Source organism: Eretmochelys imbricata, chromosome 5 (assembly GCF_965152235.1).
Source record: "Eretmochelys imbricata isolate rEreImb1 chromosome 5, rEreImb1.hap1, whole genome shotgun sequence".
NCBI classification, from domain to species: domain Eukaryota; kingdom Metazoa; phylum Chordata; order Testudines; family Cheloniidae; genus Eretmochelys; species Eretmochelys imbricata.
Window position 1 is genome coordinate 42,847,442 of NC_135576.1, and position 16,397 is coordinate 42,863,838.

The window sequence follows — 16,397 nt, forward strand, 5'->3', positions numbered from 1 at the left end:
TAAATGGTGTGCACTAAGCTAAAAATACAGTTCTTGCCTCTTTTGTATAAATTCAAAGACTAATATTTAATTCACAGTATGTTCAAGATATAGAACTCTCAAATATATCCACTTATCTATAAGATAAATTTTATGTGTACCCATTTTACAGCCCTGAGAAGTATCTATTCTTGTATTCCACAAGTGGGCTCCTCAGAATAAGGGATTTTTCTGTGTAACTTGAGCTGTATCTCAATTTAATAAATTAGTTTTGTTTTTGTGCGGTGTCAGAAAAGCTAAATAATACATAGCTTTTTCGTAATTTCTCCCCAATCACTATCATACATTTCCCTCCCCCGCCGTCCAGTCTTTGAAGCTGATAATGACTAACGTGGGTGGGAGACAGTGGGTAATGTACATTCAGAGAAAAAGTCAAATTTTAAATTCAGCCCAGATTTCTGCCTCTTGGAGTTTGTGCAGACTAACATAGCAATTGTTTTCTGCTACCTTATTGGCTGGCTAGCTGTACTGTAGAATCTGCAAAAAGAAAAGGAGTACTTGTGGCACCTTAGAGACTAACGAATTTATTTGAGCATGAGCTTTCGTGAGCTACAGCTCACTTCATCAGATGCATTCATCAGATGAAGTGAGCTGTAGCTCACGAAAGCTCATGCTCAAATAAATTCGTTAGTCTCTAAGGTGCCACAAGTACTCCTTTTCTTTTTGCGAATACAGACTAACACGGCTGTTACTCTGAAACCTGTAGAATCTGGTTATGTATACCTCTCTCTGGTTATCCATTCTGCATGAGTGCAGCATCATGACATCCCCAAACACCTAGCAAGGACACTACTATTATGAAGATGACAACTCCGCTGGAATCTACTGTCAAGGGGTGTGTGTGTGGTTTATGTGCTGAACAGAAAAGACATGAACACTTTTGAACTGTTTAAATATTTGAGGCATATTTTAAACAAAAAACCCTTCTGTCTCTCCACCTTTCTTTGGGATAACAGTGTTTTTATCCCCTAGCTATTTGGAAACCTCTCTTTTCTTGTGGTTTTACAGATTCCAGAAAAACGAACAGTGAATGAGCATGGATTTAATTGAAGTATGTCTTTCCATTGCTTCACTATTTTAAAATGTGTGAAAGTCTCATCCATGAGCCAGTACATAAAATTAATTTGACCTAATTACCATTTGTTTTTAAGATGCACACGTACCACACTGCTTAAAACACATCTTCAGAGTGAAAGAAGCATTTCAGGAAAGCGGGAACTGTTAAAAATGTTTCTCAGTTGGTAGTTGTGCTTCTTTGGAAGCAAACACTTCACTTGCATGGGGGACTGTCCTGTTGTGGATAGAAAATCTTTTTACTTGCTGCCTTAGCTTTGGCTTGCAATGAGGTACAAATTTTGTAAGGAAAGTACTGTTTCAGTAGCCTGCAAAGGATAGAACCTTTAGGCTCCTTTCAAGGAGATATGTACTATACATTTCATTACATAAATAACTTTCTTTTCCTCATCAGAAACCAAAACAATCCTTTACAATAGTTTTAGAAGCATTTTGTTTCAGGATAAATTGACTTTCACTTTCTCTAAAACTAAAGCTATGCAACAATATGAAAGATGTAATATGTTAATATTGCCAAGTAACTGAAGATGGAAGTATGAGATTAGATTCTTTGAACTATATTATTACAGCTGATGAGACTTGTTTTTTCATGGCCAGCTGAAACACTGTTTGTAAACTTAATGGTGTGTGTGTGTGTGAGAGAGATTTGATCTCATCTCTAGTTCAAATAGGTTCCAAAGGACTGATTTAAACCCCTGTCCTCAAAGAAGTTTAGAAATAGGAGCATTAATATGTTAGCCTTGATTTTGATCCCTAATTTGCGCTGGTGTATGTGTTTTGTTTGTAAGATTACTTATCTTAATCTAGCTAAAGATTTTGTGTTGGACCTAGTCCTGTGAATTAGGAACTGAAATCCTGGCCCTGCTGACCAATGAAGCCAAGATTCACCCCATGGTGTCTAAGCACTGCACAGAATTAAAAAAAAAAAAAAAAAAAAATCCTGGCACAAAATCAGTTCCCCCCCACCCCCACCTGCTCTTGAGACAGTGGAGTGGGATTTTGAAATATGAGCATTGATTTTGACCATCTTTTATTGAAAAGATGTTTGTTTGTTTTTTTTCCTTCTAGCTATCCAGGCTTTGGACTCAGTCTGATCTTCTAGCAAGTGATCAAATGTTTCCAAAATTGTCTTAGTGTTAAGATAAAGAAATTTAAATTAAAAGCAATGAAATTAGAGTGGATGTTGCAAAATATTATAGCAGAATGAACAAATGATGTTGGAGTCAATCATGTACATTACAGAAAAAAGTTATTTGAAAAAATTCTCCTTCTACCACATTGACCACATCCCCACCCTTTGCTTCCACCCCTACATTTTTATTACTAGAGAGTTACATCTTTTTAAGAGTTCGCCCTCTCTTGCATCCCATCTCATATTTGTGAAATTTAGAACAATCTCCACATTAATCAAATTGTTGTCACAACCAGAGGACTGTAATTTTGGGTACGAAGAAATAGTATGAGCGATAATCTCCTAAATAACAAACATCCTTATTTGTATTTCCCTTGAAATAAAGACAGTAGAAGTAAATGATTTCACTATATGCCGAATAATCTTTAAATGGAACATTTTACCTTGTGGTGTTAGTGGAACTTTAAGTTCTTATTTGATGTTTTAAATAGGTTTCCTGTTTATGACATACTGCCATCTGGTGTCTTTTTTTATTTAATGTTGCAGTATATACATGTCAAAAACTGTTTAAAAGAATGGTTTCAGAGTAGCAGCCATGTTAGTCTGTATTCGCAAAAAGAAAAGGGGTACCACAAGTACTCCTTTTCTTTTTGTTTAAAAGAATGTTATTTAGGCAAATCACTCAAAAGTTATGAAATTGTTGGTTTTATGAAGGCCCGTGCAGACTTAATTCTGGCTCTGTGTCTCCACCCTGAATGAGGCAGCGGTTCTTCATGGAAAAAGGTGTGTGATCACATAATGGAAAAACTGTATCTTAATGTACAAGGGTGCAGACTTAAGGTTACACAGGCAACAATACTGGCATTTCCTGATTTTTAATGCTTCATTTAGCAATATATAATTTTTTAAAATGTAATTTACTTTGTGAACCCACTGCTAAGTTAAAAAAAACCTTCATACAAATATAATTTTCATGTTGACAGTGTCTTTCTATTGTGGGATCTATCCTTAAAGAGTATGCATTTTTTGTTTCGTTGCAGCTTGATCATATATTATCCCCTCCATCTATGCTATTTCGGAAATCCAGCAACCCTGAAGTCTCTTCTGGCCCTGGAAAGTCATTTAAGTTTAAAAGACAGCTGAGTGAAGATGGAAGACCATTTAGAAGAGGAAGCCTTGGAGGAGCTTTGACTGGTGAGCATAGGAGGCCTGAAAACTAAAAGCACAGTTGATCTGTTTGGACCTGATTTCCTTGAAGGTCTAACAGTGCCATGCAGCATCATGTACGCATCTCTGGCCTCATTTGTCTAAGATGTTTTTCTCCCTTTCAAATCCCCCAATGAATTTTTTTTTTTGTGTGAAAAGACTGGGACCAGCCATTAGCTGAGTTACTCTCTGTGAGCTACAGCAGCAATCTCAACACTGAAGCCGGAGTTTTCAAAAGCGCTCAACCCCTAGTAGCTCTTAATTGTTCTCGGTGAAAGCTACAGAGTGTTGAACGCTTCTGAAATTTGGCCACATGTTTAAGAGCCTAAATGGGAGCTATTGATTGCAGAGCTTTTGAAAATCTGGCTTTGAGTCCACAAAATGAATATGAAAAAGTTAAGTCCAGCTAGGCACAATTTTTTTATAATGATGAACCAGATAATGGTAGGCCTATCAGCCTGACATAGACCCTGGGCCAGATAATGGAGTGGCTGATACAGGTTTGTATTAATAAACAGTTAAAGGAGGGTAATGTTGTTAATGCAAATCAGCATGGGAAATAGATCTGGTCAAACTTACTTAATATTTTTTTAATGAGATTACAGGTTTGGTTGATAAAGGTTATAATGTTGATGTAATATTGTTAGACTTCTGGGAGGTATTTGGCTGCATGACACTTTGATTAAAAAACTAGAATGACATAAAATTAATGTGGCACATAATAAATGCATTAAAAACTGGCTAACTGATAGATATCAAAATGTAAATGTAAACAAGGAATAGTCATCAATGGGGTGCATTTTCAGAGGCATCCATCAGGGAATGGTTCTTGGCCCTATGCTATTCAGCGTTTTTATCAATGACCTGGAAGAAAGCAAAACGATCACTGATAAATTTTGCAGATGACACAAAAATTAAGAGAGTGATAAATAATGAACAGGGCAAATCACTGATTCAGAGTGATCTGTATTGCTTGGTAAACTGGAGCAAGCAAACAATATGCATTTTAGTACAGCTAAATGAAAATATATACACCTAGGAACAAAATAATGTAGGCCATATTTATAGAATGGGGGAACTCTATCCTGGGAAGCAGTGAGTCTGAAAAAGATTTTGGGGGTGTGGTGGATAATCAGCCGAGTATGAGCTTCCAATGTGACTCTGTGCCCAAAAGATGCACAAACATGGGACTTTCTCGGGTAGGAATAGAGAGTACCCGAGTCTCCCATGTTTGTGCATATTGTTTGGCTATCTCAAATATTCAGAGATGAAATTCAGATTAGAGAATGAGTATCATGTTAACATTAAAAAAAAAAATCTAAAATGAAAATCTATGCACCTCTAAATATATGCTAATTAATGCCACAAAGGATGAAAAAGTGACTTGAGCTGTCAGTATTAGTGCTTTCCTCTTGGTGCCAGTTCCAGCATTTTAAAATGTATTTATTCTACCCTTCATACCATTTTTTGCTGTTTTTTCCTGTAACTTGGGTTTTGTCCAGTTCGTCTGACAAACCTAAAAAGAATCCAGAAATTGGCAGTGACTACAGTAGAACCCAATTTCTCCGATCCTCCCATAACTGTGTGTCTCCACGCTTACCAAACAACCAGGACTCTTAGGCCGTAGGCAGACAATCTCTCCTGCGGACATTAAATGGTGCTGCAGCATTGCATTTTCCCATTCTCCGGTTTATCTGGAGTTTTGAATATCTGGTCTGGCCCCGGTCCCAATTAGACCGGATAAACAGGGTTCTACTGTGTGTTAATCATTGGATTAGAAGCAACTGGAACATTCCAAGGGTACAATATCTATACATACTTGATGGAAAAGAATGTGAAACACTGCATTGGCTCTGAAGTTGCATGAGGGAAAAGATATAGACCCTACTACAGTGGAAAGTCTCTTGCATCAGAATATTAAAACAAACATGATTTAAGTTTCATCAGTATAAACAATACCATGTTCTTTGAGTCGTCTCTCATCAGGAGTTTTTATTGATCTTTGTAATATAAATTGTGTTTTCATGTTTTAATAGGTTTTAGTGACAGAAGTGTTTTTGTACCACACTTATTTGTAAGCTTAGTCTGCAGTACAGGTGTGCATTATATCCGGCTTTTCCTGGCGAAAGCTACTCTATAGATTGGTTCAATTGGCTTAACTGATGCTTCGCTGAAACTAGAGGTAGCCATATGCTAGTTGTGATTTCAGAAGATGCTTTTTGCCCTATAAACTAGAATAATGGTCTTTGTGAATCAGATTTTCCCTATTTCCAGAGAAATAAGGGGCAAGTCAGCATAATAAAGCTGGGAAACAAACCTACTCTGCCACTGTAAACATGCTGGTCTTTAACACAGTTCTTGAATTCCTGTTGGTCATTCAAAAATGAAACAGACCTACGTTTTGTCTGCTTGCAGTGTGATAAATAGCTTTAAAGTGAGGATTTGGGAACACAGTGAGTAATAGTATTTACTAGTGTTTAACTGCTTCATTATTAATGCACTTTCAATGAATTGAATACCCCACAGGCTTTAGGACCTTACAATGGCTTGTACATCTTAATAGCTTCCTTGATGCTGATCAATTAAATCTAAATCACTATGGCTCCAGAGATTTCTTAACATTATTTTTAGGACTGTCTGAACTTTCACAAATCAACTTGTATCAGTGTATATCAAAAACATTTACAAGCATTCTTACAATTGCCCAGCAAGATAGGGCTGATCTTTTCAGTGTTACTTTGTGCTCTCCCATCTACTTGTATCCACCTGTTGTTGTCTTGTTATATATTCTAGGTTATATGGTCTTCGGGGCCAGACATTCTTTGTTCTCCATGTGTATAGTGCCTAGAACAATCCTTGATTTGGACCTCCTAGGTGCTACCACGATACCAATAATAAAAATTGGGGGTATGTGTTTTAGAGACAGCTAAAGTGAGGCATGCCAGGAGTCCTGACACTGTCTCATGCCTGAAATTGTTCAGTTTTTAATAGAAGACTAACTTTTTTCTCTCTAATTTCTGGTTCAGGATCAGTGCTTGGGGGAAAAAGTACTTGTACTGAATGCATTTGGTTCATCAGAGTGCCTAGACTTATCAGTTGGAAAGAAATTTAATCTTTAAAAATCACATAAATCTGATTAGTGTCTTGCTTTATTCCCAGTTTTTATTCCATTAAGCTTTTATTAGTGGCCACTGGGCTGAGAACCACTAGCAGAGCAGTAGAAATCACTAGTTTGGAAGAAGTTTGGAATACCAACTTCCAAATACAGTAGTATAAAACATAAGCTGCAGTTCTAGCAGTTGAAGGTATCGCCTGCTAAAATGATGTAAAGAATTCAAGTGGCGGTGAGGAGGGGAGAGCAGGAGGGAAAGATGTTAACTAGAATAACGTTCTAAATCAGTCTTGGTGGTTCTTTGATCCAGGACTTTGCCAGGCCTGTATCATTCATAGCCCTGTTGGCTGGGTGTCTGTTGATCCCGTGGGTCTGTGTGTACCGCCTGCTGATGCTTCCCTTGCACAGTTGGCACAAGGAACCTCCTCAGCACTGGGAACTTCTTCAGTATTGTCTTCTTTATTGCTGTTGGCGCCATTGGTGTTACTGTGGCAGCATTTGGCACTCACTGCCTTCTGTTTGGCACCATCAGTCTCCTCGATGTTGCTGCTGACTTCAGGGTTGATACCACTTCCAGCACCGGAAATGACAGAGGCATACTCAGGGCTGTCAGCACCAGTTCCCTCTTCATCGTGGGCTATGGATGAGTCAGACCGGTTACTTACACCCTCAGGACTGGCGCCACTTTTATCCTGTGAAGCTTGGGACTCCTCAGCGTCTAGGGCAGGATCTTCCTCTTTTTGCTCTCCATTGCCTGACATGCATCGGGGCTGTTCATGGAGTGTTATGGGTACCAGGATTGGCGCTTGTCTCGCGGTTGGGATGCGAGCCCTGTAGCTCAGGGCCTACTAGCCACCAATGCACTATTCATATTAGTGGCCTCCTTCGAATTGATGGATGCTTCTTCAGTACTGGAGGATTTCAAGGCATACCAGGACCTTTTGCAGCACAGGGTGGCTTCCCTGGATATTCAAGCACAGTTCCTGCAGGTTGTTGGATATCCTGCAGCCATTTGCCCCGGGAAGGTAACCCTTCCTGTTAGTGATGCGTTCCTAGCACACCAGCTTTGGTACCGCCTACTGTGAAGCACATGTAGAAACGGCACTTCATTCTGGTGAAGGGATTTGAGGGTGTAAAATTCCCTGGTTGTAACCACAGTGAATGATAGAGCCCAGCAGGGCAGATTTAAGTCCACTTCCATTAAGAAGGACTCTAAACGGATGGACCTGGTGGGTAGGAAGTTTTATATCTCTTCTTTCTTGCAGATGCACATTGCTAACCAGCAAGTGTTGCTGTCCAAATACGATGTGAATTGGACGGCTGTGTTTAAGTTTGCAGACCAGCTGCCTGAAGCCTCAAGAAGGCTTTTGGGCATTTATCATTCAAGGCTGCTTAGTGGTGAAGACTTCATTGCAGTCTCTTTTGGACATCATGGATACTTTGGCCAGAGTGATGGCTTCTGTGGTGACCATGAGAAGGGGTCCTGGTTGCAGAATTCAGGCACACGTCTCTATGTGCAGCGGGCCATACAGGATTTGTCCTTTGGTAGCCGAGTGCTTTTTTGGACAAGATGGACGAGACTCCACGCTCCTTCAAGAACTCTAGGGTACCCTATGGTGCTTGGGGATGTGATGTATACACCAGGAGTGCAGAGGCATCACTATGGTGATCAGCAGTAGCAGTGCTGTCCGCAGCGCACATTTGGGCAGCCTTTCCTTCCCTCGATGCATGTCACGCTTTTCTGGACTGTGTCGGGGCTCAGTGGTTCACATACTTAATACAGCACCATAATGTTGTTGGTATGTGAACAGATAATGGGGAGCCACTCCAGGATGCTCTGCCAAGAGGCAATCCGGTTGTGGCACTTCTGCATTGAGGAGAGTATCACTCAGATAGCTGACCACTTGCCCAGGGTCTAGAATCATCTTGTAGAGCATCTCAGCAGGAATTCTTCCCTGTCTCATGAGTGGTCCCTAAAGACAGGTATCTTTTGGTCATCCTCGCAGTTCGGGGCATTCCAATGATTGACTTGTTTGCTACGAGGGACAACAGGAACCATCATCTGTTCTGCTCTCAAGGGGGTCTCAGTCCAGGCTCCCTGTCCAGTGCTTTCCATCTCAGCTGGCAGTTGGCTCTCCTGTATGCTTTTCTTCTGATCATCTCACGTAATCCTCACGATGAAGGCAGACTGGGCCAAGCTCATTCTCATTGCCCTGATGTGGCTGAGGCAGTAATGGTTCTCTTACTTCACGCTGTCAATTCAGCCTCCCATACCCCTTCCTCTCCATCTTGACCTACTCTCACAGAATCATGGTCGCACCTTACATCGCATGCTCAACTCCCTGCATCTCATAGCTTGGCTGCTTCGTGGCTGAATGAAGAGGAAGTGTGGTGTTCGACTGTTATTCAGCAGAAAGCCCTTTACCAATATGGCCTACTCGGCTAAATGGAAGTGGTTTTCGGTGTGGTTGTTGGCCGCAGAATTCAACCAATGCTGACTTCTATCAGGACATCCGTCTCCATCATCCAGTCTGAGAACCTGTTCCTCTGTGGGACCTTAACATGGTTCTAGCAGCTTTAATGGGACCATGTTTGAGCCCCTGGCATCTTGTCCCTTTCTGCTTTTGTGTCAGAAAACTTCATTCTTGGTAACGATAACATCTGCAAGGAGGGTCTGTGAATTGCAGTCTTTGATGACAGAGCTTCCTTATACACAGTTCTCTAAGGTCAAAGTGATTTTAGGACCACACCCCAAATTTTTGTCCAAAGGGATTTTCTCAGTTTCATTTGAACTAGGCAATATATTTACCTGGTGTTCTTTCCTAAGCTGCTTTCATCTCTGGAGGAGCAGTGCCTCCATGTGTTAGAGGTCACCCAACATCTATCTGGACAGTTCTAAAGTATTTTGTGTTTTGCCTCCCCTGTTTGTGTCATATACAGATCATATGAAGGAACAAGTGGTCTCTTCACAGACTATCTCTATATGGTTAACATTCTGTGTCAAGACTATATGTGAAATAGCTTTGGTTATGCCTCCTCAGCGGCTGTGAGCTCATTCTATAAGAATGCAAGCAATGTCAATGGTATTCCTTAGTAATGTATCAATTCTGGACATTTGCAGGTCTGCTACTTAGACATCCATCCATACATTTATGAACATTATGCCATTACAGCATCTTCCGGAGTGGATGCAAGCTCTGGTAGAGCGGCCTTTCAGTTCTTGTTTAGAATACGACTAGGCTTGTGGGTCTCCCCTAGATATATAACTGTCTCAAACTCTCCTCCCACCCTCCCTTCCCCACTTCAAGGAACCTGTAACTAAACGGCATTTACCTGTGGTGCACTTTGGCTGCCATACACTTCCTGCAACAAGGAGGGAAAGTTCTCAAAGCAGGGAAAGTAATCTGAGCCACCACATGTGAGAATGAATTGTCTACTGTGGCTGTTGAAAACCATTAAGCAGTTCCTGCTCCCTCTTCTACTGACACATAGTGCCTCCTTTGATGAAGGGTACCTACTAGTCAATCTGAAACACACACAGTAGGCTAGCAGGTCCTCAAGAAACAATAACTTGATGCTAATTATCATGCTAATTACTGCTCTGTCTAATCTTTTATTCTTGGGCAAAATGCCATTTCCAGCAACGTCCAATATCCTAACTGCCCTATATAGACCCTGCTGACATACTCTAAAAGGTAGTTTGAGTTCCCACTAGCAGTGAGGCTATCGCATCAGGTATAGAGCCCTGCCTTCCACAACTCTGGGAACACATTGAAGTGCCTAGCCCATGCCGCTACCCATAGCGCCATGGCTTCACTACAGCTGTTCAAGCTAGCTTTAATGTATGTAGATCAAAGCTAACTTGGGTACACCTACACATCTGTCACACCTTCCCAGCTGCAGTGTAAACATGCCCTTAGGCACGGTGTACATTAGAGAGAGTGCAAGTACGTCAATGTAAATGCCCTGATGTAAAGCAGGGGTTACCCCAGAGTGACTTAATAATATATAAAATGTGGCCTTCAATAATTTAATGTACGCATTCAAATACATAGAACTTTCTCTACTTTAAGAGATGGAGTGAAATTTATTCCTTCCAAATCATAAATCTGCACACACAGATAGCCTCCCCCCTTTCTTTTTGACTGAGGACAGTAAAAAAGTGCTTAGAAGACCAGTATACTGTGGTGGGGAAGGGAATTCAAGGGTCCCCCACCCACCAAGTATACCTTGCTACCAGTTCACTTCCAATCTACATCTAGGGACTGTATGCCTGAACATCTCGAAGCTAACCACCACTCCCAGGGAAGAACATGTCAATCAGGTATTGCATAGGAGACATCAGTTTTTTTGTGAAATCAAATGTTCTTAACTAATATTTAAACAAAAATCTGATTTTAAATTATTTTTTAAAAAATCAACTCTTTTTGGACCAAGCAATAAATTTTGTCCTTGTCTTAATGAGAACCTAAATGTATTAAGAAAACCAAACAAAAAAAAACCCCTGGCTTTTAAATTGGCTTCTTAAAAATTCCAGTGGCGTGGAGATTGGAGCTTTAAAACTTGTTTCTGATCAGGGGAAAAAGTAGTTAATTGAAAAGCTGCTTTTCTGCAGTGGCTGCTTTCCCTGAGCTTCAATAACTTCAAACGGTTGCCTACAATCAGAGGGTTTGGAGATTGTTAGTATCAACAGAGCTTCTACAGGCTTTAGTCTGCTGTGTTCAGAGACATTTAAATGGAATTCATAGCAGAAAATAGTGCATTTCTGTCTTTTTTTTGTCATGGGTATGTAAGTAGGTTAGAGGTTAATGTGGCTAACTAGTCCCAACATGCAAACTAAGATGTGTTTAATTTCCATGCTCCATTGTTCATCAGGCTAATGGGCCATCATGAATTATCATAAAATTATTTAAGATTTTTTTGTTCAGTTTGTCCAGTTGCTCTAATGAGACACTACCTTTCTACTTTACCATTAATATTCAATTACATGCCATTGTCAGGGATTTAAATTTTGTGTTGTATTGTGGGTAATTCCATGATCCTATGCTGTCCTGTTGGAGAGCTCTATCACTTCTACTCCACAGTTCCTTCTCTGAGAAACGTCTGTGTCTAGCAACAAAGACATGGATGCTATTTTTCCCCACTGGTGCTGAGGGGAGATGTTCAATGTTTTGAGAGTAAACTTTTTCATTTTCCTTCAAATATTATCTTATGCAGCTGCCTTGCTTGCTTAGATGCTTTTCTATTTGTAAGTTTATTATTTCATGTATTGGTCCTAATACAGAGTAGTTATCATATTAAAAGATCTAATTATTAGCAGAAAAAGAACATTTAAGTTCTCTTTTTCTTTCTTGGTTCGCAGCTTTAATGCTCTTTGCTTTCAGTGTTTCAGAGAACCCATTATAATTCTATCCTTTTGATTAGCCAAGTTCTCTGTTGTTTAGATTGTGGTGAGATCAACTGTAGGTAGACATCAGCCGCAACTTAATTATTGAGGAGTAATGCAGACATTTCTTTACATACTAACAATACTTGGCACATATATTATAGCACCTTTCTTCCAAGGATATCAAAGCATTGTACAATAATTAAGCTTCACCATTACCCAGTGAAATGAAAAGCATGAATTTTAGAGATGGGTAAATCGAACCTGCCAAGTATAGCTTATTTTGTGTGACACTTGTGCATTTTGCGAGCCTTCTCATGCCTGTTTAGGTGAAATGTCTCTTTAGAGAGAAGCACTCTCCAAATAGCCTTTGGCCTGTGTGAAGGTGCATGGAACTGGGAGCTAGAAGATTTTGGTTTCTGATGGTACTTCTACTGGCAGGTGTTTAATATATCTGTGGAGTTCACAGCTCTCTGCTATTGGCCTGGTTGTTATATTGCTACCAAGCAGGCAGGCAGCTGTCATTGATCCACTTTACAAATGGGTAACTGAGAGGTCATATGAAGTGACGTCAGAGAACTCAGCTCTCCAATATGACCTATGGCTTATTCACTTTGGCACATTCATTTTAAAAGGCAGTGTAGCTATCTGTGTGCTTGGCTATGCTGTCCTGATCTATTCTTCTACCCACTAGACCAAACTCTACCAGAGCCAGGAATAGAGCCCAGTAATCCTGATTCCCAGTATCCCACTTTTATGTCAGAAACTTCAGTGACAGCATTTTTACCATGTTTTCTTGGTATAAGTGCTTTCCAATCAGTGTAGAAAGGAGAAATGGATACTGTTCCCTTCTGTGCACCATCAGAATTGTTTACTGCGCCCAATTATGGGACCAATTAATTAATCTTGTACAACTCACTGAAGGCAGAGGAGTTGCATGGATGTCACTGGGGATATAGTCTGAAGACAATGGGGTGGTACAGGTTCTGGAGCCAGAAGTAGGCTTGCACAGTCTTAATTACTGTGCACGATGCATGGGAGGCACATTAATCTACTTGCAAACTAAACAAGACTTGAGTTTGACTGGAAACTTGTATCTTGTGTTTTGGTTTTTTAGGCATCAGCGTAGGGTTTTTTTCCATTGTATACGTGCTTGAGCAAGGGCATATCCCAAATGACTTTCACCTTACTAAGGCACTGAATGAGTGCAAACCTAGATATTTGTTCAGGTTAGTCTGTGTCCTTTTTCACATTTTCAGTCAGCACTCCCTGACAGTAGCTGCAAGGGTATCATTTATCCAGCTGCTGAGAGAAGATGACAGACTAACTCTCAGAGAATACAGGCATTCAGTTGTAAAGGGAGAGAGGATTCACTAGCAAGGCAAACCGCAACCCAGAAACCCATTCCAAGAACTGTCGGCACCTACTAAGGCACTCTGTTGGTTTGTGTTGAACTGTTTCCAGTAGCAGCAGAGAGGGAGGAGGTAGAAGGAATTTTGCCTGTTGTGTAATGACAAACTGAAAATAAAACTGATTTTATGTATGCAATATTTAAAAAGCCCTATGCAGACAAAGTAAATACATTCTGCTGTGAAGTATAAATATTTATAATTTTAGAAAGTGTTTTTGATGCACTAATGACTGAGGTGATGTTTGCTTGCGTTTGTCATTGTCACGTTCAGTTATGGTTCAGGTCTTTAATCAGCCCTTATAGTCAGGGATAAATTTATTTTCCTGTGTACTCCTAGCTAGATAATCACCCTGTTCTTTGATGTTAGTGTGTCTGGATCCTGCTTCAGATGATCAGAAATTAGAGCAGAAGAAACTGTATGCCTGTCTCATTATTTTGCTTTTAACTCCTCCATTGCTGCTTAATTGTGCTTGTGTCAACAAAAGGCTTGAAGTTTACTATTGAGATCAAAGCATACTGAAGCAGCACCAGCAGAATATCTGGTTATCATCTAATAACAAAGGGTTCTTACTAAACATGACTTGCAAAAGGTGGGGAAGAATTGGGCTTAAACCCCTTTTAGCTGCTTTATGATATATAAAGATGGCCTGAAAGTTATTGAAATCCTCCCCCTCTCTCTGTTTGATTTTTTTTTATTAGAAACCTGGGTCTCATTTACACGGTTTCCTGGAGGACTCTGTAGATTACTTGAAAGTGGTAACGTGATGCCATGCAATGAAATCTGACTAATTGAGAATGTCTAAAATTCTGCTGCTTCTTCGGGTAGCTGCTTCTTCCCTGTGGGTGCTTCACTCCAGGTTCACATGTGTTTTTGTTAAGAGATTTTTAGATAGAAATGCCTGTTCAAGCCACATGTGTCCCACTCAGCCCTTGTGCCCCTCACCGTGGCTATATAGTGCTGTGTCGGCAAATCACCTTCAATTCCTTCTCAACCACCCTCGTCTGACATGGAGCCTTAGCAGAGGCTCAGTTGAGCTTACCTCAAATGGGATCCCTCTCTTAGTAGACTAAGCAGTTTAGTTTCTTATAGTTATACTCACTATTAGAATAGTGGTGGTAGTAGCTTTAGCTTAAAAAAATCTTAAAATTTACATAGCTGTTTTTTTCTTGTTTTATGGACCATTGTCCTTGTAGTAGTTTCTCCCCTCCTGGGGACTTTATATTGCTGGGAGGGCATACCCAGTTCTCCTGGTTTTAAATGCTGCTCGGGGGCTATCCTGGTGAGTGACAGGCACCACCGGTATATTCGTTGCTTCAGGGACTCTCACGTCCCCCAGAAGTGCAACTTTTGTCTGGTGTTAAAATCTAGGGTCAGAAAGAACTGGGAGATTAAATTCTCTCTTCTCATGATGGAGAGACTTCTCTGCCTGGCTTCTGATGCAGGCCAGAGGACCTTCCCTTTACACTGGTCTCCGAAAAAGTCAGCCCCTCAACCACTTCAGTGTCAAACTCTTCTAGGGCATCTAAGAGGAAGAGCCAAGAATCCTCTCATAAACACTCTGAAGTATGGACCTCGAGCCTTCCAGGTAGGGAATCTACCTCAAAAAAAGTACGGTTGCCGAATTAATCAGCTATTTCAGCACCAACCTGGTACCCACGAGGCTGCAGTTTCCTCAGGTACTGAGAGAGTCACTGGTCCAAAGACTCTAAAGTTTTGGGCTCTGACAGATCATTGGTGATAACAGGGATCAAAATGGCAAGAAGAGGTCTACCTCTCCTCACTCAGAACCAAAGAAGACCAATCTGACACTTTCATGATTCGAGGAGTGTCCAGTAAGTCTACAGTACTGTCGGTTTCCTCAGCCATGATCACCTCTGCCCAGGCTGCTGCCATGGTACTGACAACTCTCCTGGTACCACAGGAGTTTCGATTTCCTTGAGATCTTGTGGTGTCTGAAAAGTGTGACTCTGTTTGATACCATCCCATTTTCAGTACGGAGGACCTGCATTTCTCCAGACATCCATTCAGTACTGACGGACTTACCTTCCGTTTCTTTTGGCACTCTCCTGCTTCAGAGTGATGTGGAAGAGGAGAATATTTGAGGACTCAGACTCTCAAATCTCAGTTCAGGGATCTCCTCTTCATTGCCAACAGGGTATTTTTGGGAGACTTCTGGGGAAACGGAATATGCTCATCAGACACACTTGCATACCTCATGTCAATCATATGAACACTCTTGGGTGCCCCCACCTATACCAGGTGCACCCCCTCCGTGGTCTTACTGGGACCTGTGGGTGGCTTATCAACAATTCTCGGGTATCTAGTATCACCCACCATAAGGATAAACAATCCCCATCCTCCTCCCTCTTTAGAAGGCTGCAACCACTGGAAGAGACCTTCAAGGAATGGGAAGTGAGGGCAGATGAAGAGGTCACCCCACCAACCAATATCTCTTCTTTGTCCCCAGATGAAGTGGTTATGCCACCTCCACCATCCCTGGCTGATGACTTTGAGCAGCTCTAGGACTCATTAAGAGGATAACAAACTCCTTATGGATTCCACTGGATGAGGTTAAGGAGTCACAACGTAAACTGCTCTATATCCTGCATACAGGGTCCTCTGCCTGGATCACATTACCTATTAACAAGGCTCTGCTAGATCCAGCAAAAGTTATCTGGTATACCTTGACTACAGTACTGCCCATGTGTAACAGAGCAGATAAGAAATACTATGTTCCTTCTTAAGGACTCAGAATTTTTCTTTTCGCATCCCTCTCTCAACTCTTTAGTTGTTGAAGTGGTTAATGAATGTGGAAGGCAGTACTGTGCTAAATTAGCACCCTATGATAAAGACCAGAAGCACCTCTATCTGTTTGGCTGAAAGTCATATTAGTCAGTCAGTCTGCAGTTCAGAATCTCCATCTACCAGTGTTAATGACAAAATATAATCAAATGAACTACTCAAAGTTGAATTTCTTTGAGCATCTCCCATCAGAGCACGGGGAATAGCTTCAGGTGATCATTGCAGAAGGCCAGC

At 40.9% G+C, this 16,397-nt stretch overlaps 1 protein-coding gene across 1 annotated transcript in view; it reads left to right on the forward strand.

Moving 5' to 3' along the window:
- Positions 1-16,397, forward strand: part of MAST4 (microtubule associated serine/threonine kinase family member 4) — a 435,814-nt gene that overhangs the window by 106,407 nt on the left and 313,010 nt on the right. Inside the window, exon 2 of the mRNA XM_077816962.1 lies at positions 3,286-3,439. Coding sequence (XP_077673088.1) covers positions 3,286-3,439 — 154 coding nt within the window. The remainder of the gene's footprint in view (positions 1-3,285; positions 3,440-16,397) is intronic.